General features: G+C 35.9%; 1 protein-coding gene across 12 annotated transcripts in view; it reads right to left on the reverse strand.

Moving 5' to 3' along the window:
• Window positions 1-24609, reverse strand: part of LOC131439416 (zinc finger protein 271-like) — a 38655-nt gene that overhangs the window by 10847 nt on the left and 3199 nt on the right. Inside the window, exons 1-16 of one of the 12 annotated variants that reach the window (XM_058610388.1) lie at window positions 19305-20192; window positions 18970-19218; window positions 18607-18906; window positions 18082-18220; window positions 17938-18015; window positions 12239-12322; window positions 11956-12039; window positions 11709-11792; window positions 11095-11178; window positions 10812-10895; window positions 10398-10481; window positions 6858-6941; window positions 6479-6562; window positions 707-790; window positions 528-611; window positions 26-233 (exon numbers count right to left, since the gene is read on the reverse strand). In XM_058610388.1, coding sequence (XP_058466371.1) covers window positions 26-233; window positions 528-611; window positions 707-790; window positions 6479-6562; window positions 6858-6941; window positions 10398-10481; window positions 10812-10895; window positions 11095-11178; window positions 11709-11792; window positions 11956-12039; window positions 12239-12322; window positions 17938-18015; window positions 18082-18220; window positions 18607-18906; window positions 18970-19218; window positions 19305-19316 — 1826 coding nt within the window. In that variant the 5' untranslated portion in view covers window positions 19317-20192. Of the gene's footprint in view, window positions 1-25; window positions 234-527; window positions 612-706; window positions 791-6478; window positions 6563-6857; window positions 6942-10397; window positions 10482-10811; window positions 10896-11094; window positions 11179-11708; window positions 11793-11955; window positions 12040-12238; window positions 12323-17937; window positions 18016-18081; window positions 18221-18606; window positions 18907-18969; window positions 19219-19304; window positions 20193-24609 lie in introns of those variants that run through there. The other 11 variants (XM_058610387.1, XM_058610386.1, XM_058610389.1 and 8 more) reach the window with 11 other exon arrangements.

Genomic DNA, 24609 nt, shown 5'->3' on the forward strand with positions numbered 1-24609 from the left:
CAGTTTGCACATGCACAATACTTACATCATTACTTGTCCGTTCTGTTGTTGCTTCATTGACTGCTTCTGGTGAACCAGCAAGTGTTTCTTAAGGTTTGAATATTGCGAGTACGATTTGGAGCACAATGGACAGGTGTGCGGACGTATTCCAAGGTGGACCATTTCGTGCTTTTTGAGATTGGCACGTTGTGAGAATGCTTTATCACAGCTTTTGCATTTAAACGGTTTTTCGCCTATTGAATGAGAAACAAGAAATTTTCAGCGACCTTGTAGGTACAATAACGAAACGGATGAGCATCAAATCGAACTGATTCCGAAAGGTTGCACTGATGTGTGGATTTGGTGTTTTAGCACAGATCTTTTCGTAAATTTCGCATTTAGGTGAGTGAACCCGATCTGATGCTCATCAACGGTAAGACAGTATAAAGCAAAGAGGTTAACAGTGTTAATGTAAAGTGTAGCAACGTTATGAGCGCGAAAGTTAAATATAGATATATATGAATGAAAATGAATTGATATTTATTTACCAGTATGCAGCATTTGATGCTTAACCATATTAGCCTGCTGGGCAAAAGCTTTATCGCAAGTTGGACATTTATATGGCTTTATTCCTGGGCGAGCGGTGACAAACAATACCAAGATTTAACATGAAAGTTGAAAAGTAAATCAGTCAAACGAACAGTGTACAGACAAATGAACTAATTACCGCTGTGGAGCATCTGATGCTTTACCATGTTTGCTTGCTGTGCGAATGCTTTACCGCATACTGAGCATTTGTAGGGTTTCACTCCTAAACGCGGAAGAGCAGGAAAAACTTAACTTATCAAACTGAACAGTACATATCGAATTGGTCTCTGGTAGTAGTAGTAGTAGTAGTAGTTTCTGTTATTATCATGGCAGATATTTTGTTTCATAAATAGTTCAATGCAATTCGACCATAATAATTTTGGCTGTTTTAAGTCGACATCTACTCTTAATCTGCAGCGTTATTAAAATGTTTACTTAGGAAAGGAATTATTCAATCATGTCAATAGGACAAACAGAGCAAAAAACAAATGCTATGAATATATAAATTCTAACATTGTTTTTTAGAGTCGGTCAGCATTTTTCGGGATTGTAGAATGATGATTTCATTTGCTTACCCTCAACCCTCAACAGAAGCTGTTTCCATGTATCTTTTCTCCTTCCTTTCTTTCAGGAAAATTACGTGCCACTTGAGTCAATTTGCTCTGATTCCAGATTGTACATTTTTCGGAAACATAAAAAAATACCTAAAGAAATCTACTGAAAATCTTATTCAAAAAGATCGATAACACTGACGTGATCGAAGAAACTCTTCTCTTTCATCTACCAGAGCTAAGAACGAAAAAGAAACATGTATCGTAACAACGAGCATGTAGCATGCAAAGTGATAGTCAGGTGGTTCCAAGTCTGGGTTATAAAGCGGATGATGTATGATTTCCCACTCATCATAATCCCAATGGTTTCTGACCGATTCCGCAACATGTAACCGTGCATCGCTGTGATAAAAAGCTATGAACTCTTGTCTGGATTTATTTTCTGGATTTTTATACTCCAAAAAATACTATTCCTAAAGAATGGTTATGGATGCTGGTTTAATCTTGATTGAGAATGAAAAAGGCGAAAGGACAGCACAAAATAAATAGATAACAATTATTCTGGCTCCCCAAAAGCATGTTTGATGGACTTAGAGGTTTAACGGCACCCAATTCGCAACATTTGGGTAAAACCCAATTTACTTAGATATAGGTAAATATCTTTTCACGTCACGCCAAATAACGACCTCGTGTTGCGTCTGTCACGGAGCCTTTATGCAATCAACTCCCTAAATCCAATGATCAAAGGTGGATGATAGCATCTATAGACGTTGAACCTGGGGACGGGTATAGCGTGATGGGATAGTCGATGCCTTTCACGCAGCCCGCCTGGGTTCGATTCCCAACCCCGCACATAGGGTCAGAAAGATTTTCTGGTCCGAAGAGGCGAATGACCTAAGATGTTAAAGCCTCTATAATTGAAACAAAAAAAAAATGATGAACGTAATAGGGTGCACACAATTAAGATTTTGGATATACCATCTGGCAGAAAATTTAGACTCTGACTAATTTACTGGTCATAAAATATTTGCATGAAAAAGAGACCGATAGTTCGTTGAAGTCGGAATGTCTAAACAATGCCACGAAAAAGTCACTTTTTATTTTAAACTTGGCTGATTTTTAAGTAATATGTAAAACAAAATAAAGAAATTATTGCATCTGGCATCACGTACGCCAGTGTTACAGGTAGAAACGTACCAAAATTAACATTCCTTAACTTATGGAACATAACGGAAAGTAAAACGAAGCTGAATGACAATTTGCAAACAATATCATAATAAAATTAAAATTCAACAATGATGTTAGATAATCATATGAATGTTTTACGCTGAAATGTCCAATCTTTAAAATCGAGGGAAGATGAATTTCTCAGCTCAACCCAACTTATGTTGTATACCCGTTTTGACAGGACTACTGGAATGTGTGGTGAAGTTACCATGTTTTGACCAACGGTATATAGGATCTGACCACTACTAAAGTTATCGCAATGGCGGTTGAAGAGGAAACCTTTCATGAAATTTTTTGTTATGGTAGCAGCGTATCTACCATTTTAATGCGCTGGCGAACAAATAAATATTTTAAAGCGATTTGTAATAACTCACAAGATATCGATCTAAATTGTTCATAATAGGATAACTAATTGCTAAGCATACGGAATAAAATATCTGACAATGTAACCAGATTGGAAAATTACTTCATTATCAACTATCTGTTTGTTTATTCAGTTTTATTTCCAAAAAGCCTAACTTGTTTCTTTTCTGTGAGAAACCCTTTTACAATCGAGCTGGTCCAAACTGATCAAAGTCACAGTTGAAGTGAACTGATTCCACATGCAAAGTTTGATTCAGATCATTTTCCTGTAGCATTCAGAACTTTTAATGAAGTTAATTTGTTAAGATAATGTTAATTGAAGCTACGAATCTGTCACTCCCAAAAGCTCTAACTAAATCCCATTCTCCTATCGTGGGCGATAATATTCAATTGCTTTTTCGTTTGAAGATTGTTCGTCGACGAAAATATCAACGTTATTGTTGCTGCTGTTGTGAAATCCATAGTTAATAATTTACAAAAGGAAGTTAAACAAAGGTTTACTCTTCCGTGAAATGAAACTAAAGTTGAACATATTAAACCATGCAATTTCATGAAATTAAGTCAATCATTAGGGAACTTTGCAACATTAAGGTTCCTGGCAATCATAGAATTGTTAATATTCTTCTAAAAATTATCCCAATGTTGCCTTGAGTTTTTCAGCTAAAATTTCCAACAAGTTTTTTGCGACTAATTCAGATAATGAAAAGTATATGGATGCTCAACAAGTTGTTTTTGGACACTTACGTTTCATCTTCTCGAACAACCCTTTAGATATTTATTTTATTAATACTACTAATACTACTACTAGACTCAATAATAACATCGATAGAGTTTGAAACATGACAGGACACCTGGCAATCGATTTCGGAATATGTTTTTGCATAACATCTACTTGATGCGTTGAAGTGTAAGTGGTTTGTTCCAAAAGTAATCGTGAATTTTGAATTGTCGCGGGCTATGTATGTCTAATTTTTCATTTTTTGGTGGCGTTTTGTCGATACTCATGAACCTCACTTATGTTGACAATTCCGGCCATTTTGAATGTCCAGTCAGTTTTCGACAGCTGTTGTGCATGGACTGTAGAGTACGACTGACGACTCCTGATGGTTCAATTTGTTTAATTCGTTATGACGTAATCATTGACTTATAATCATTTATAATATCCAAGGAAAGACAGGTTGGAATTCTCGTTCGATGATAAGATGGGATTGCAAAAAAAAAGAAAAAGTTCATTTCAGAGACAGAACTCAAACTTGCAAACTTTCTCCCTTCTCTGGATTTTTTCTTACCGTTTCAAACATCCTAGGATGCGATTAAACAGATTACAGAATGTGCAATTTACATTTTTCGTAGATATGTTTTTAATTGTAGCCGTACGTCTTTATACTACAAACCAATATCTTTCGTTCCTATCATTTGCTTGATAAAGATATATGACATAATAATGTTTGTATGTTCTGTAAACGGGATTTTTCGATCTTTGTTAAAGACTGCTACAATCGAGGGGAGCGTCGCATAACACAAACTATGTTGTGCCTTTAAAAAACACGCGATAAAGTGTGAGCCTAAGTGTGTCACTCTGTGCCCCAGCTTCTTGTCAAAAGTGAGCTTGTTTTGAGCCGCAACCTGTGCAACTGAATCAAAACGAAAGTGCCAATATTGAGAAATGTACCAATGCATTGTGTTAATGTGTGATTGGCACACTGCTCTAAGTGACCCACCCTAGGCCACAATGCGAATTTTATGTAAAACCATCGAGTTTTTCCTGAGATATGATTGCACAAAGTGCGTGCGTACGATAAATAAAGAATAACTTGAACGATTTAATCATTTTTACATCGAATAAAAGCGTATTAAATTTTGAGAGTTTCATAAAGAATACAAAACATATATTTTACTTTTTTTTAACGGCTAGGTATATTTCTTTTTGCGATGTTCACCTAACCAGATACCATTTTTTAAGAAACAAGAAATGAAAATTATCGAATGATAGTACTCAAGGGAGAGCAAGGATGTGAGTATATAGAAAGGTGAGACGTGACACGGGGTCATTTAAGCAAGCAGAAATCTTTTAGTAACTTAACTTTTACTTTCTACCAGAGAAGTCGGGTTTAGGCATCTGAACAATGCGAATCACCCGAGACTCTGGTATGTCGGAAAGTTGTTAAAAAAGTCTTTTACCATTTACTATCCGAACCGACAAAAAGAAAAATTACCAGAATTTGTCACGTTCTACTTGCGACGGCATTCTCACGCACGGTGAGTTCTTCACTGTATGGATGTTTTTTTTCTCAATCTCTATACGGCTGGTTGAACATCGGAACGTCTCCACCTTTCCGTTCTATATATCCACATCCTTAATTTTCATTTCCTGTTTCTACAAAAACTGAGAAGAAATAATGAGAGAGGTCATCGATTGTGGGGTAGACCTCGCACTCGTTGGGTGCGACTGGAGAACGACGACTCAAGATCGAGTATCTTGGAAATCTACAGTTCGTTCGGTCATGTTTCGGAGACGGGATGTGACCATTGAATTCAATCCAACTACATAAAAATGGAAGATTAGGCAACCTATATTTTTTTCTAATCCACGCTCGAAATGAAGGAACGAAAAGTCCCGATTATAGGAGAATCTCCATTTAAACATCCGCACAAATTTAAAATTGAAAAAGCAGACGCTGATGGAAACGCTTCGAAATGGCCTTAAGCAGACTTCATTTCTTATAAATCTTCTGGTAAAGTCCCAAAAGACAAACATGACAACCAACCACAGAATTCCGATATAAAAACGTTATCAAAGTGGTAAACGTGATTAAATATTAATTGTTACAATAAGTAGAAAATTGTCAAACTTCTAATCGGATCAGATATCTGATTCCATTATTGAATAGCTGAATTTCTCCAATGATTAGCAGACCTTTGGATAAAGAAGTGTTGCAAAGACCAGATAAGCCCACTTAGACTAAACCATTCGCATCTCATAATCGCGATCTCATAAGTGGGAATAATATGGTGTGATCAATACAGTCCATATCACAACGATTTTATGATATTCCCGGCATCACAAGGAATGTTGAAAACAAACACTCTTTACAATTGCAATTTTTTTCTCCTTATTAAATTACAGCCGGGCGAGGGAAGCATCTGTGGATGTAACCCTATCAAAAACCCCCATGATTCGTCATCAGTTATGACTCTGTGGGCCAATTTTGAGTCGTCACCAACAGAATCATACATCGTCTGAGCCAAATTATTGTGATACTGTTCGTCAATGTTTTCTTGACATGCTCCGGAACGCTCTACGTCGCCCACATCTTCTCGGCCCTCTGAGAACATTTTGTATTGCCGATAAAGGTGTCCCAGGTAGCTTCGACGTATGCAACAGTCAACATTATGAATGCATCTGTGCACTTTAAGTTGTTCTTCACACAACATTCAATACAAATTCTTGATCCGTTTTTCTTGGGATATATCAAAATCGAAGACAAGCTAAAAAACGTCCACGCACAAATGCTGTCAAAAACTGACTGGAAATTCAAAATGGCCGGAATTGTCAACATAAGTGAGGGTTGTGAGTACCAACATAACGCCATCAAAAGATAAAAAATCGGACATACTAAGCCCGCGAAATTCAAAATTTGTGACTACCTCTGGAACAAACCACGTATATAATGTTACTGAAGTGTAATGTGTATTGTCAAATAATCAAACATCGATCACTAGGTTTCCGCACCAGGTCGTAGACAAATATAAAAAAAAAAAAATATTACCGGTATGAAGCATCTGATGTTTGACCATGTTGGCTTGCTGTGCGAAAGCCTTACCGCACGTATTGCATTTATACGGTTTAATACCTGAGGACGCGAAAAATCAGTGTCATAAATTACTAGCAAGTACAAAAGTTTTGGCGTAAGAAGCGAGAATCTGATGCTTATTCGTTTCATTTGCAGAGTGGAGGATTATGTGACGCTGTGGTGCAATAGCGGACAAGTTATTATTATTATTATTATTATTAAAACCTATTTAATCTCGGTTTTAGCCAAACAAGCAAGGTATGTTTTATTGAAAACAAAAATTGCACCACAGCGCATACGAATCGCGGAATGTTATTCTTAATAACTCAAAATTAAAGTATTTGTCATAAATTACCCGTATGAAGCATCTGATGTTTAACCATGTTGGCCTGTTGAGCGAAGGCTTTACCGCACGTGTTGCACTTATACGGTTTTAATCCTGTTGAATTTATAGAAATAAATGAAAGATGTTACGATCTGCAGCAAAACGTATTCAATATACAGTCTAGCATTATTTCAGGGATCTAACGGCCCTTATTAGGTCTGCTACAAGAAAATCAATATATCAAATTTAAAATTAATACAAAATTAAGACTAGATAATGGTAAAATTATGCCACACCTAACGTCGGAACCGAAACTCTGATGTAAATTAAATGTATAAACTTTGAGGTTTTCTGGTATATACGTATTCGACATTCCTGAAAACCAGTTATCCGATTCTCTGTGTTTAGCCCTGATGAGTGACCAACAGGGCTAAAACCGAAGTGGAATTAATGAAACATATTAACTAACTCTGTGTTTAACCGATGTCACTTGAACACTGGAAATTTGCTTCTTTTATAGGGGTATGGAACAAGAACCAATTATTGACTTAACCAAATAAATTCCCTCTTATGTGACTTTCGATTACGACGAAAGGTATATCGCTGGTCACCTACGAAAATCAGCAAGCCACATGCCAATACTGTCAGTAAACTATTCACTATCGCTAGCCTTGTGAGGTGAAAGAAATAATTTCAAAATCCAACACGGTGACTTCCGGATTGTTAGAATTTTTCGAAATTCTTGCCATATAACAGTGGCGTCCTTATGTGCACCTCGTGCACTGCACAACCAGTCAAATTGAAGGAATTAACAGCATCCCCATACGTATTCTATCTATTTTAGGAATCTATATTCGATGAAATCAGGTCGGATGGTAATGAATAGAAAATAATGAGCACAATATGCACAAATTCATTATAAGCTGCTTGCGCTGGTCAATGACAGCCAAACGACCTTTTCATAGCGCGTTGCCGTAGCCAATACGTGGTGCTCTGAACTCGTGCAATTTTTCTTGTCCATCTCATATACATCCAACTTAAAATTTCAAGTATCTCTTGTCGCATAGATTCATGAAGAGAATGAATTACTCAGCCCAGCTCTGAAGTTTGTTGTATTTTTTGTTGTCATTTTTGGCTCTTTGAGAACTTGTATGCACACCTTCAGAAGAGGCTTCAGCGGCTTATGCATATGGCAGTTGAAAACAAATTGCTGTCTTCAGAGCTGCCAGGTTCACAGAATAATCTGAGTTTCACAGATTCTGAACAAACTGCACATATTTAAAAAATGACACAATAACACATTTTTTTCCAAAATCAATCACAGAATGACAATGAGCTCATAAAATTTTTCAAACTGCTAGGGAAAACAAAGTTTAGCGTTTTAAAGTAACGGGGCCGAACAGATTAAAAAAATGACTTGGTTCCAATGTCGAAGCTGTTTTATTGATGACTTTATTGACAGATTTGCTCGACGTGCAGCGCGCGGATTTCTTCTTTTGTATCGATGATACGAAAAAAGTTTAATAAAAAAAAGTATATCGATATTTCATTGTATTAAAAATCCAGGCGAATATAAATTCCCTAATCTTTAGTTTTCACTTACAACGAACTGTTACATCTGATATAATCAGTGTATAGCTCGTAATTTTTGCCATGAGAAGCTACTGCTATAGAACATCGGTATTCATAGAACATGCTTTTGTTGTTGAACAAAATTGATTTCAAAACGATTTCAAGATTGAAACTATCGGTTCTCGAAACGCTTGAAACATCAGTGTTTCCTCCAAGATTGAGGAATTACTAATTAATTTGAAACATTTATTTTCGCTAGGTACATGTCAAACAATTTCAAAATAAACCGACAGACTTTACAGCCGAATATCTACTACAAATCCGAAGTCACCATCTTTAATTTTAAACATCGTTTTCTGACACCTACAACCAAGGATGGCTTTTATCGTATCAAAGAACGATTGCTCGCAACTCTTCACACGATTCAATCATTGCCAACAAAGAGATACGGATATCATCGCAACAACAAAAACCCGGCATGGCTAGAATAACATAGAATAGACACCAGTGCGAGAGCGAATTTCTCTCGATGACATTGCTGAGAATCAACGGTTAGCACACTGCTGTGGGGATTCTCTCTGAAGCAACAAACGGTCACTTATTCTCGTTTCGCGATCCGATTCTGTATGGGCAGTGGATAATTGCGATAGAATCATTTTACTATTGCCGCTTATTCTAACTATGTGCATATAACCTTTGTATAAGTTGAGTCTATGAAAATGTCTGTGAATGCTCCACACAAGGGTTTTGACATATTGCAACCAAATACGAGAATCATCAAGTTGAATCATCGATTCGATTTTCTGCGATACTTGTCAACTTGCGATTCTCTCTTGGGAACTTCCACACAGCAACGATCATTATCAGACTGTAAATTTTTTAAGGGCGTTAAATACTCAGAGTATGAAGTGGGGCGAAGAAATGTAGCAACATTCTCTCACGGTTCATGCATTGAGAGACTCGAGTTCTCGTAGCATCTTCTACCGGATTGAAAATGTTGTATACAATATAGATAGCAAAATACCAGCTTCTGTTAAATTTCCGGCAATCACCAACACTGCCTACAACTAGAAGTTCTTAGAGGACAATTTCTGCCGAATAACAAAAATTCAATCTTCACTCAGAAAATCTATCGAAATCCGATAGAATATTAAATCACATCTCATAAAGATTACTAATTGCAAGATGTTGCGATGCATGAGCAATTTCCATTATTTTATGCATTGATTTTGCAATCGATGTGTCTTTGGCTGCGATTTGGAGTTGCCCTGCTTATTCGAAACACACTGATCGTGTCATTCTTTTTAAAACACCGTTAGCTTTTGTTGTAACTCGAAGTCGACTATTTTTTACTAAACCGAAACTGAATCTTTTTTCAATGGTTAAATGTTTTAAATTAACTAAATTCAAAACAAGGTACAAATGGAAAATATTGAACAGGCTTTCTAAAATTTGATGACCAATCCCAGGAATTCAAGGTGACATCGGTAACCTGACCATAATTGAGTCGATGCAAACAAATAACGTGTAGATTTCGAAATGCTATGATTATGCTTAAAAGTGTCTTGTACTCCTAACCGTCGAGACAACGAAGGTCGTTTCCCTGAAATAATGCTACGACTAACTAATTCTATGATAGAACCCAGACTCCTTGATAGCAAATAACCGTACAATGTTCCTACGGGTAGTTTCAAACAGCAGTGAGCATATTGAGTATATTCGATTTTCTAATAAAGTTGGTTCCGAATGTGAACGGAGCAATCTACGGTTAAGCAGAATTTTCTATCCACGAGTACATTTCGACGCCCGGATACCTTCGATGCATTCATCACCAGAGCTGAATCGAAATGGGATCCGGAACAATGTATTGCGCGAAAGTGTGACTTCCGAAAGAATGGAATTCGGGGTCTTGTCATAGAATCGTTTTTTTTTTTTTACTTTAGCCATACAACCCGAAAGACATAAACATAACAGAAAAATAAAGGAATCGAATATTACCGGTGTGGAGCATCTGATGCTTCATCATGTTCGCCTGCTGAGCAAAAGCTTTATCACAGGTTGGGCATTTGTATGGTTTCACTCCTGCATTTGTCGGTGTGATTGACAATCATGTGTATTTCATTTTGACGAAAAAGTAAAGTTAAAAGAGACAAAAACAATATTACAGGAAGGCTCAAATGAAGATTAGGAAAATGAGTGCTATGTTAGTAAAAAGTGAAATCGAAATATCGTGTTTTTTTCTTTTCTATTGAATTTTCGTTTATTAGAGGTAACAAGCGTTATCCGTTGAACAATCGTTATTGAGATGCTCATCCGCGAGAAGGTGCTATTTGGCTTCATCTTAATTTAACAGATAAAGGAAGATATCTGCGATTACAACAATCTATTCAACTTAAACGTTCTAAGATTTACCGGTATGAAGCATCTGATGCTTGACCATGTTTGCCTGCTGTGCAAAAGCCTTGCCACACGTAGAACACTTGTAAGGTTTTACTCCTAGAAAACGGGATTGGGGGGATATTACGTTTCATTCGAGTGTTGTCAATTGAAAGGGTAGGAAAGATGGGAGAAAAACGATTGGAATTAGTTAATTCTCCAGTTGTCATCGTAGCGATAGGAGGTAGTCATTTGTGGTTGAAATTATGTCATTCAAAACTGTTGCAAACTTAGGAAGATTGGATATAAAATAACTTACCAGTATGCAGCATCTGATGCTTGACCATATTGGCTTGTTGGGTAAATGCTTTATCACAAACGGGACACTTATAAGGTTTTAAACCTGAAACGAGATATTTCATTGAGATGTTTAGAACAAGTCTTCATATTTAATTGTACGTGAACATAAAATTGGGTGGGTTTAAGTGAATGTGCTTCATTTTGCGGAACGAAGCCCAAAACATAGATCGTAGATCTGTCGTAATATGCGATGATTATAAGGTGTAGAGTATTATATGTTAAAAATAACAACGAACAGATGATACTGTCATAGATTGATATAAATCCAACTGAAATCAGAATATATTATAACAATTTGTCTTATAGTAATAAGAAGAGAACGTTGATGACAATCACATTTTGTTTTTTAGTAATCAGCATTAGGTAACTAATATTTCATTCGTTCCGCGAAATGATATACAAGATATTCAAGTCTTCAAATAGTGCATTAACCCCCAGAGTAAACCTAATAAATGTTCCTGAATGATATCGAGATTCTCGTTTATTTAAATTTAATGCTTGGTTTTTAGGATTTGGCACAGAAAAGAAAGGGTATAGTGGATCAAGATATCGTATAACCAATACGATATTTACCGGTATGAAGCATCTGATGTTTAACCATGTTGGCGTGTTGGGTGAAAGCCTTATGGCACACTGGACACTTATAAGGCTTCAAACCTGCATTGATCGCCATCGGAAAGAAAGAAAAGAGAATGAGATAGCAACATTTTAAGGGATGTACTTTTTTACGGTTGTATGTGTTTCGTTACAGTGTAGGGAGATGTAGGATCAGAAGGGAGAATGGGGCAGCATTACGAAAAGCATACATCATTCTACGAACCTGTATGAAGCATCTGATGTTTTATCATATTTGCATGTTGAGAAAATGCTTTCTGGCACACCGGACATTTGTATGGTTTAAGTCCTGGAACGAAACAATTACTTATTTTAATGACAAATCACACATAATCTGTAAAAACAGGAAAGGTTTCAAGAAACTGATCGTATTGGGTGTAAAGAGATGAATAAAAGAAGCTAAGTGTAAAATCTGGATTTAATAGGTGCTGTAAATAGGATAATTCAAGTAACAAAGGATGAAAGAATCGTTTGCAATCTGAAATTACCGGTATGAAGGAGCTGATGTTTCAGCATATTTGCCTGCTGCGTAAAGCACTTTTCGCAGATTGGACATTTGAAAGGCTTCAGTCCTGTTATGCGGCGTGAAACAATCGGAAAATAGAAAGAAGAAAATATGGCTTGACTTAGAAATGCAAAGTATTTTCCTTCTTTGATTCATCTCTAATTATTAGCTCTGCGTTCAATTGTGTTCAAGAGCCATACTAGTATACTCTATTGATTTTTTTTTGTTTTCACTGACAGAGCTGTAATGTTTGTAATCATTGACTTCCAATGTTCCTTCCCTGGCAAGTGGCACAGAGATCTGTTTTATGCCTGTCTTTAATTTGTTCATTCTCAATAACTACTAATCTACCAGAAAACGAAGAATTTATTGATCCTGAATTGGTCGCAATTTCATTTAACTTAATATAACCCAGTAGATCACTGATTCGAACCAAATGAACTGATATTAACTAGGGTAACAGAGGTATTCTGGGGCAATTTGTGAAAATATCCACCAAATGTTGTAATATCTTTGAAAAACCCTTCCGCAATAGGTAGTTTAATTTATTTATTTATTTACAATCAACAGACACAATTTGGTCCTAATGATAATTCCTAATAATATTCAGAAAATTTGTACGTATTCTGCTTCGTGACACATTAAAATCATACCCAGATGAAACGCGGTTGAACGATCTCTGTAAACCAATAATAGAACCGTTTGCGCCATAGTTGGTACGTCGTATAGGAAGTCGAAGAAAAGCACTGTTGCGGAGAGCTCTGGGTCGCACATTAATATTAATTTCGTTGAGCAAAACGGGACAGTCGATCCTACCGTTGAATATATCTGCTATTATCAAAGCGCGTGATAATTCTCGTCGCACTTGTAATGTGTCGAGACCCATTAATAACCCGCGACTTTCATAACTAGGTAGTTGATGAGGATCGGTCCACGGCAATCGACGAAGAGCGAAGCGAACGAATCTACGCTGTATTCCCTCAATTCTATGAGCACCGTTCAGGTAGCATGGGTTCCAAACTGCCGAGCAATATTCGAGAGTTGAACGAACAAGCGAGCAGTAAAGCGATTTTAGACAGTGTATGTCTGTGAAGTGCTTAGTTATTCTCATTAAGAATCCTAAGCTACGGGAAGCTTTAGCTACAATGTAACTGATGTGATGCTTGAATGTAAGTTGCTCATCGAGATGGACGCCAAGATCCTTAACGCTAGTAGATCTTCCAATCGAGGATCCATCCAGAAAGTATTCGACATGCAATGGCATTTTTCTCCTCGTGAACGTAATGGCCGAGCATTTGTCTGGATTTACAATCATACGGTTAACTTTACACCAATCTGCGAAGATTACCAATTGCCGCTGGAGAAAGGCTACGTCTTCTAAGTTGCGGATGATGTGATAGATCTTGACATCATCAGCAAACGATAAGCGAGGACCTTCCAAGGCAAAATTGACATCATTGAAGTACAGTAAAAATATTAACGGTCCTAGATGACTACCCTGTGGTATTCCGGATGATGCGAGGAACTCTCCGGAAGTATGATCGTCAATTTTAACTGCTAAACGACGATTCCTAAGATACGACTGCAACCAACGAAGAATGTTCGAACTGAATCCAAGTCTGTCCAACTTAGCAACCGTGATGTCGTGGTTGATTATATCGAAAGCGGAGGAAAGATCTGTGTAGATAACGTCCGTTTGTAAACCGTTAGACATTGCATCAAACACATAAGACAAAAACGATAGTAAGTTTGTGGTTGTTGAGCGGTTAGGCATGAAACCGTGTTGAGTATCGACGATATATTGCTTGCAGTGATTGAAAATTGGTGTCAGTATAACCTTTTCGAACAGCTTTGGTATAGCGCTAAGGGAAGTGATACCGCGGTAGTTGTTTATATCCTTTTTATCGCCTTTCTTGTGGACTGGGTACATAAAGGAAGCTTTCCATAAATTGGGGAAAACTTCTGTAGCGAGAGACATTCGAAACAGTTTGCAGAGGGGAGCGATTACTCCACGCGAGCACTTTTTAAGAATAACTGCCGGTATTCCATCGGGGCCTGGAGAATTTGAGGCTTTCATTCCTACAATTGCCGTCCGTATTGAGTCTTCGTCAATATTGATGCAGTTCAATGAGTTATTAGACAGGGGAACGTTAAGTGCTGCGGCAGCAATTTGCTGCTGAGTCAGGATTTCATTTGAAAAAACCCTAGAAAACTTTTCCGCAAACATCTGGCAGATTTCCTGTGTGCACGAACCAGTACGATCTCCAAAGCTCATTGACGAGGGCATTTAATGTAATTAGCTTTAAATTGATGCAACATTGATTACTTAACATTGATTAAATCCATACAGTTTGTTAGGTGGACCAAAACAAAGGAAGTGGTCAAAACATCTCTGTTACCCTATTCCGTCATAATGCTGAAAAGCAAAGACACTATTATAACTATTTTTCAAACGAGATTATCCTATATATGATATGTCATATGCTGGGTCAATACGTTAATATGGGGTCAATATGATCCAATGTTTAAACAGCACCGTTAGACGTACTATCAGAGATTAAAACAAAATATAAACCGATATACGTTGTATACTTCGTTTCAGTTTTCAACGGATTATTATTGATAACATAAATAATGTATACATTTAAGCTTTATTAGTTTCCTAAAGTTACGGTTTACAAATTATCGAGATTAATTGCAACGTAAAATAGTTAAAATATAGATATTGTAAATGAACATATTTCTCGGCGCTACACTGCCCATACTCGTATAGTCTATCTAATATACTTTCATAAATAAAAATAAAACTTGTAAGTTTGTTCGGTAAAATGTAAAACCAAAAATTATTTCTTGTCTGTCCTATTTAGTGCAAAATTCGTTAATTTAATATAATAAAATGTGGCAATATTACTGGTCTATTTAGACATTTCGATTATCCATATGGGAATGATATACAAGTATGGGCAGTACATTTCTAAGACAAAACAAGAAAACCGCATAACTTGGAAAATTCGCATAAGAAAAACCGCGTAACTTCTAAAATCCAATCATTATTTGTTGCAGCATCGTCAACCATTCGAAGAAATGACACAATCGATTTAATTTTCTGATGTCAACAGATCATGGAAAGACTCTTCATCTAATCAGAACAATTAAAATTTTCGGGTTTATTAGCTAAAGATTTTCTTTGAGAAAAAATTATAATGGCGTTAGTATGATATTTCATAAACTCAAATGCTAACAACAATTTTTTATAATTTTGCATATATTTTTGGGATTTCGTTATAGAAATAACTATTTTCAATTGCTGGACATGTATTTATACATCAATGGTGCTTTTCACTCATCATAGGATTATCACAGGAGTTCATTACGATTCTTCAATTCTTAGGTTGTTTTTGGTGAGTGTATCAAGTTAAATACACCAGGGGGCAGGGACTCAAATCCAGATATATTCATCAGATCCATACAACTATTGTTAGCCTTGTATGGTGGCAGAAAGGAAATATTGCGAAACGTCAGTCGAAGCTTAATCATCTCAAATAAAAGGTCCTAATGACTATAACGGGAGCGTTCACGACAACCTATACTGCTGCCCTAGAGGCACTCCTGTACATTCAACCACCACATGTGTTCCTAGAACAAGAAGCATTATCTTGTGCGTACCGTAACCCAATAGACTATGCCACTATGGTACACTAACTTGTGGTCTCAAATGATTACTTGGTATGAGTATTTACTCGCTCCCAATGACCTAACTCTCACATGTAGTTTTTCTTCCAGGATATTTAATGTGAAATCGTAGATAGTGGTTCTCGGCTGGATATTCGTGCTGTCACTAGGAGTGTACTGTACAGTGTTCCAAGCACAAATCTACGCGATTCTGTGTTCAGTTCGAATGATTCTCGATCGAATCTAGTGATCGCATTTGGAACTCAAATCTCTGAATATCAAATACTGTTGCCCTGTTGTTGTTGTTGTTGGGTACACGATCATTGCGGTATAGCTGAAAATGGAATGCTGATGAGGCTAGAGCTGGTCTTACAGACACTTCACTAAAGAGCAAGACACTTTGCAAACGTATGAGTAATGTCAACAATGTGTGCGTAAAAACAAATTCCAGGTTTTAATCAATAAATCTTCCACATGGCTGAAAAATAAACTGATCAGTTCATTCTGCTTAGAATTGTAATTGAAGAAAAGCGAAAATCTTAGGCTAGAACTCTTTCGTTTGTCTGAAAACTGCTCGAGAATTTTTTTTGAGATTCAGCTTACTTCCACTAACACATTTGATTAGCAACGAACACATTCCTATATGGATTTTCTCTTGCAGTAATAATGGCGAAATAAGGATTTACTTAGCTTCTATTAGTAATCCCGCAAAATAGGAACCCTTAATTTAACACGCGAAAGGCAATGGATATGGACGGAATGGATATCGCGTTTTCTCACAGCTGACCAAAAACCTCAACGTAACGTAAAGTTGATTCAAAAGAGTGTTTGACCATGTTTGGCAACTAGTGGAATGAAAAGCAGCTAGTAAAACCGACCAAAGCGTCCGAAAACTCAAACATCGGTCAGCAAGGTTATGGCTTCTGTATTTTGAAATATGAATGGAATTTAGTAGATTAATGACCCTTAAAAAGGTGAAACAATCAATAGTGAATACTACACTAATACTACACTAATACGGAATGAAAAAGAACAAGTGCTTTTTCAGCAGGATAATGCACTGTGTCATAAGTCGAGCTTTACGTTGGTCAAATTCCATGAATTGTTATTCGTAACGCTAAATTTCATGAATTATTAGTATTTCTACCACAACCAACACATTTACCAGATTTAGCCCTAAGTGACAATTTTCTGGTCCCAGATTAAAAATATAAGTCTGCTGGAAAAAGATTCGCATCCTACAATACACATGCATACTAAGGAAGAATCGCGGTATAAAAGTTGTGTAGAAATGTTTGAATTATATTGATCTTCAAGGAGAATGCATTGAATAATAAGATCGAAATTTGAATAAAAAACGAAGCACAGAACGAGCACTTTTGACCAATGCATTACAACGAACAATTTCGTTGGATCACTGTCAACACAAGAGTCATTCTTGGGTTGTATCCAAACAAGCCAGTTATTGACGAAACTTGCAAATTGTCAACAAGTCTGTTGCATTTTGCCTAACATATCACAAATATAAACTGTAATATTATCAAACTATATCAAACTAATAGCACAACGAAAACTCGGGTTGTCTTGGAAATGACTTTTAGCATGATAATTCTCGAGATCTCATTATGTAATGATATTTGCAGTGGACACAAAAACAAACTTTAAGTGTTTCACAAACTTATACGCTTCGAATCGTTTCAATTCAAGATATGAATACCCAGAAGAAATGGGTCGTGATAACGAGCTGTATTATGATCATTATTGCATCCACAAAGCATGTTTTCTTTTTGTAGCACTACTGTAACAGTAAATGAGAAAAATTCAGAATTATCGAACACTATTTTGTTTCATAGAAAAATTCAATCTCTGTAAGGACGCCGTCCAGATCGTGTCGACCCGAACACACCGAAAAGGTTAAGAATAAACGCTGCAATACCATCTATAGTAATTTGTAGTTAGCGTTAAAAAAACTAACTTGCAATAACAAATTTCTATCCATATTTAACTCACCGTTGTGAACAAGGTCATGACGTTGCAGGTTAGCTAGTTGCGTGAACCCTTTGTTGCAGATTTGGCAAACGAATGGACCTAAAACGAAAAGCAAAAACAGAGTGTTTACTGTGTTTTGCAAACATATCACAGAAAAATCCTTACGATCACCGGTGTGGGCTTTGGTGTGCTTCCACATTGAGCTGTGACTAGGGAATTCCTTACTGCATATTTCGCACTTAAATTTATTTTCCGTTAGATGTTTGGTGCGATGTTGTTGCATTTCCTCCATCGTATCAAAACGCTATTCAATACGATTTCGTGTTCCGGAATCCAGATCGTTTGCGTTTGTACCCAATTCACAAGTGCGTATGAGAGATGAAAAGCAGAAAGGCAAGAAAACCAAAATCAATGGAAACGATCTACCAGTCCGTAAATTCGTTCGCTCACACAAAATTTGACGAAGGGTGTGTAAAAAAGGAGTGATAAAGGAGCAATAAGACTGAGTTAAAACAGGTTTTTTTTTTTCTTTACAAGGCAATCCGAATCAATAACAAAGGGAGACTGTGTTGTATACTAGGTGGGAGACGAAAGGACATGAAGATGTGACTTTTGAGGAGGGTCAACAGAAAATAAAAAAAAAGGATTGACTTGGGTGCATACTTTTCTCCTCCTCCACTTCTTACTTACCTTCCGACACTGTGGACACTTGATCTTGTTGAGATTGATTAATGTATTCCCTAGCGAAAGTGATACCGCGAGCGAGTGCTTATTGTCTGCTAGTGGATACTGAGCTAACATTTCAGGGCGCATAGAAGACATTTGATCATGATGAGATTGGGCATTTGTGTATTTGATTTTGTTGAGATTAATTAACGTGTTGCCTAACGAGAGCGACACTGCGAGCGAATGTTTATTATCGACAATATGTTCTTGGTTCAGAATTTCCGGACGGGAAAGTTCAATCTCTCCATCTTCGAAAGTAGGCTGCTGTAAAAAAACGGAGAAATTGATAATTAAATTTAGTCTACATTCAAAGCAGTGTTTTCATACAGGCGTTGAATTTGACGAATGTACGTTTTCGATGCTTTTCTCTTGTGTCAATCTTCCTGGGTACGTCGATTTTGTGTGCATTTGATCGTGCTGAAAATGCGTATTTGGGTATTTGATTTTATTGATGTTGATGAATGGATTTCCTAGTGAGAGTGAAACGGCGAATGAGTGCTTATTGTCGGACAGTGGATCCTGGCTCAACATCTCCTCACTAGCAACTTCGATCTCTCCATCTTCGAACGTGTGTTGCTGTAAGATAGGTGGAATTTAGAACTGCAGTCACTTGGTCTGTAAAATTTATTTTTAATGAAATAAAAGTTGGTCACGATAATTACATTAATTTTCATGTCGAATAGCTCAAAACTGAGCAGTATTTTTCTTCCAGTTTTCAGTTGTTAGATGAATGTGAAATACACTCAATCTAGCGGCAGCTGACCCTAGATTTGCGAAGCACCGGAAACAGTGATCAAAATATTCTAGAAGGAGTCTCATATCGATTTCTCTGAGATGGCTAAACCGATTACTTCATTTCAATTTCAACTCAAATTCATAGTCTCATTGACCGTTGTTGAATTTCATTCGCATCACAGTCTTATTTTGAAGTACCATGATTAAATTTTCGCTACATTTCCGTTTATTATTTGTCAAATCATGCTGTATCTAACGCGAACAAATCTTTTTTCCGATCAAATGTACATATAGTATTGAATGTATGAAAGTGACCCTGAAATGTCACATAACGATCTTTGGAAATCTGGCCATGCGCAGCATCAATAATTGGCTCTGGAGCGCACGACGACCTCGATTGAATTCGGAAAACTATCGAAACGAAACATCTTTTTTTTGCAGAAGTGAATTTTGTTAGTCATTATAAATAGCAGAAATAGACTAAAATAACAAAGTGTTCTGAGTACGCATTCCATTTATAACAGTGGGCTATACGATGCTGCTATCAGATTTGACTTATAGAAATAATTATTACAAATTATCAAAACTTATCGAGCAACCCGTGTATAAGCATCATCAGAAGGTAGAATGGAATTCTACTAGAGTGTGTAAAACTGGTAATTTGGTCTCATTCAGACAATCTTATTAAAACAGTTTTATAGAACGAATTTTTTACAATGCACAAAATCATACTTCAAGGCTCACATTACTTATGCGACACGATTCGTTTATGCTAATAATACATTTGAATTTGATCACTGACTTCCCACTGAGAAAATATAAAGCAAATGGAAAAAGTGCGATTTGTAGGTTACGTCACTTATACGATTACACTGACGTCTTTTTATGCGGGAGTATTTATGCATAAACTAAATTGTAAAATTTGTAAATTGCATTGCAAATTCGGATTCAAACTACGAAACTGATCAAAAATTATGTCAGATGTCTTAAAAATGGGGGATTCGCCGAGAGATGATGTTATTTAGATCGATTCGGGGGTTCTACGACTCGAAAATTGTCCAAGTCTCATTTTTATGGCAATTCCAGAGACGATTTCGATTTTTTTTCGAGATAACACCGACATTCGACGTTACATGCATTCCTCAGACATTTGACATAAAACAACGTTCTTAATCCACCTAACAGTAAGATGATACCTATTTTATCAATCGGCATGTGTTTTTGCGTGAAAATTCGTTGGTGTTGTTAGTTTTCAAATTACTTTTATAAAGGCATTCAGTTTGATCTCCGTCTGACAGATGAGTTCAGCCAGGTCTTTTTCGTTTTTACGTTTTATTTAACACACTATCATTTTATCTATCGACTTGAGGATCCATTCAGCTTTCAAAAAGTGTATTTAATTCTATGCTAAAAATATGTTTTAGTTTTTAAAAAAATGAGCCTGAATATGTTTCTAATTTACACCAAAATGCATAGAAACCAGGGTACATGTCTGGCCAGACCCAGTCAGACCACCGAAGGTACGAAAATGTCTGTTAAACGAAGAGTATAAAGATTCTCCTGAAATCTATGCCATTATGTTCTGTACACACATGCAGACACACGTAAACGATTGCTCAATTCTTCGAACTGAATCGATTGGCCTGCGATACTCGGCCTTCCGGGTCTCGAATTATTTAACAAAATTAGAGTCAATTCTGGAACCTGTTTTGAAGAATTCTCTTACATAATACCATAAATGGAACTCACGGTCCATTTCAAAGATTTTGACCACTGTTCCTGGTAATTCCGGAACCGGAAACTGAGAGCAGTTATAATGGAATTTGATTTGTTTAACCATCAACTAATATAATTAAATAGTAAAACAGTTTTGAGCCTAATTTAAAAGAATAATTTTGACACCGTCGTTTATAATTTCATATAACCGATTTCGTTGTATTTTGACGATTTGAAAGTACTAAATGAAATACAAATTATTTTGCAACGATGCAGATTTTCTTCAGTTCATTGAAAAATCGATCTTATTCTGTGTAAAACTTTGTATATCATTTAGTACTTCCGAATCGTCAAAAGTCAACTAATTCGGTTATATGAAATTCGTTGATTTTCCTAGAAGAACGTGAAAAGCTTTTCCAAAACTGTGTCTGAATGTAATCTTTGTAGCCAGCATGAGGTTCATTTGAAAAAAAAAAAAATTGTCATCGCATTATTTTTCCAAATAATTATGGAAGATCACAGAAACATTCTTTTTTTCAGAGCTATTTTTGATTACACTCGGAAAATCCTCCGGATTTTTCAGCCATTTTCAGACTGCGGATAGATAAAAGTTTTTCAAAGGTCTGTATGTTTTTAGTTTTGGCAAAATTTTCAAATTTGCCATCGAAAATTTCCTAAAAACACCCACACGCGCATGGTACTTGGGCGATGGCCTTAAGTGATTGTAAGCCATTTGATTGAAATTTTTAAAAATCATTGTAGCTTCAAGAAATCGTAGAGCATTCTAAATTAAATTTTGAGTACCTTTCGGGATCGATAACCGAATACCAGTATAACTGAAATAAGTTTATTCAGCCATCGACTATTAAAATCTGCAAACTCAATAAACCCAATAAATTTGTGTGAAATTGACTCAATCACACAGTATCTTCAAAACCGGAAGTCTGATCTGATTTGAATCTAAGATGGATGAAATCTGTTCTGCCAGCTACGACAAAAATTAGTGACATTATTTTCATATCTTCATATATGTCCATCCTGTAGTTTCGGAACCAGGAGTCAGATCCAAATGAAACTTTGTGTAAGAGCATATGACCTTTCATATGAAATTATGATAGTAAAGAACCATCTCAGAGAAAATTGAGCGACAATATTTGTCACACTCGAAACATATTTGCTGATCTCTACGAACTGATTTTTTTATATATCATTTGTTTATACCCGGCTTTAACCTAGTTGCGGTCGTTCATCGGGTAACGAACCGATTCTAATTGAATATGGGTGTAAGAAGTTATATTCTTGTAGCAAACCAGCAGTTCAAATCATTTTTATTGAAATAATTATATCGTCATCTTTCTAATATGTCATATTCAAACAATCATGTGGCCAAAAACGAACCGTGCTTAAATCGAAACGAGGCAAAATGTCATTAAAAAAGATGCTGTACGCAGTCAATTTGGTGCCTAGAAACAATTGCATTCAACAGTATTGAAATTTTTTTTCGTACCAAGCATCGCTTTATCATACAGCGTTCAAAACTCTTACTACTGGAATAGAGGGAAAAGTCGCTTACACAAAAATATCGAAATATCCGTTAAAAATGGACGGATTTAAACAATCTACGGCTTGTTGGATAGCCATTACCGTGTGAAATCTAAGTAAGTCCCAAAACATATTTTGTTTACAAAAACAATTGAGATAGATATTGGCAAAAACACAAATATCCAATTTTGAAAAAAAACATTAGCTTTCAGGCCGACGAGAACTTTCATTTGCGACTAGTTAGATTAAACGATTTTAAGTCATCTCAGAGATCTCGACCTTTTTTTGTTAACAACACACATACGGACACACACAAACGGTGCTCAGTTCGTCGAGCTGAACACTCGGCTTTCTGACTTTGAATATTTTCATTAAAAAACAATCCAGTAGTTTGTATATAAGCCTAGGTTTATCGTAATTCTTTGAGCCATGGTCGAGAAAATTTAACCGATAGGAAAAAGTACGGACTGTCTGTTACATAACCTATATAATTGTATCCCGGAACCGCCAAGCCTAAGCTTGTTGAAATCGGCCAGACATCTCCGAGAAATTTGCAAAAATCTTTGAAAAGTGGCACAAATCTCCAGATAATTAGGGAAACGTGGTAATTAATTTCCGAGAAAATTGGAAAAATCTTTTAAAGGTGCACACACAAACATTTCCCGATATCGTCCAGCTGAGTCAAATGGTAAATAAAACTAGGGATTTTCCTTACAATTCTATATATTTTCAATGAAAAAGACAAAACTACATTACTTTAGTAACCCGCATAAACAATGATTCATGATTGGGAAAATTTACATAAAAACTAAATTACTTCGTCAGTTATTCTTAATGAGATGATATTCTTAATGAGATGATACTATTTTTATATAACCCAACTTATGAGTTGTTAGTAATAACATAATATTTGTTATTTCTTTTCAGTTTATTTTAAAAAATTAACTAGATTTTTTCAACAACACACTCATACATTGTCATAGGGTAAGGGCTCCCTATTTCATTCCATTTATAAAGACGTTACCTTAACAACCTGATTTACCCACTAAAATCACTATTTCATATTTCTGCTTAATTCGCCTTGCTTCACATTGGGAATTGATTCACATTCCTTGGAAATTAAAATATCATTAAAAAAATCAGCTAAAAACACTTCTGATATCTTCACTACTGTGCTCCTAATTTCATCTCAAAGGTTTTATATTCATCCTATCGTTGGTCCTTTATTCATCCCATAAATTAGTAATGACGACAGCAATCAAAACCAAAAAATCTCAGGTTCAAAATGTCAGAATTTGTCTTAAAAAGGGCCTAATGTCAACTATGAGACAACACACGATATTTTTAGAAACAGTTTGGAATCATTTCGACGTTTAAAATTTTTTGTATCGTTTCCGTTACCTTTCGTTTTAAATTTAAAATTTCTCTGTGTTAATTTGGAGAAGTTTAAAAAACAAAACAAAGAATTGTTACTATTTAGGCAAAATAGTAAAAACAAAATGCGGAACCAGAGATGCCAATTATTGAGATTTATCTGTATTGTATAGATTTTTGCGTTCGCATACTGATTTAAATCAGAGTACAGATTTTATACAGATTTTCTAAATTTAATACAGATTTGTAAAGGTTCATAAAAAGTAAGAAGTAAAAAGTAAGACTTTTCTCTCCGAGTATCTGTTAGTATTTGGTTAGAGTACTTCTTTAAAAGTTTATTAATAAACGGACAAATCACATGTTAAAATGGAAATCTTTTGTTCAAATATTTGATGATGAACACTGATAAACATTTATATTAAAGTTTTAAATAAATTTGAACTGATTCATTTTATTAGTGAAAACAGATAGAGCAGATACATATTTTCTATGAAATCGGTAATTAAAGAAGTGGCAAGTGAACATTACTAATTATGAAATCATCCAGTATTCAATAGTAGTGTAATTGTGCGAAAAAGTGCTCATGTTTTGAGACGAATC

Source organism: Malaya genurostris, chromosome 3 (genome assembly GCF_030247185.1).
Source record: "Malaya genurostris strain Urasoe2022 chromosome 3, Malgen_1.1, whole genome shotgun sequence".
Taxonomy (NCBI): domain Eukaryota; kingdom Metazoa; phylum Arthropoda; class Insecta; order Diptera; family Culicidae; genus Malaya; species Malaya genurostris.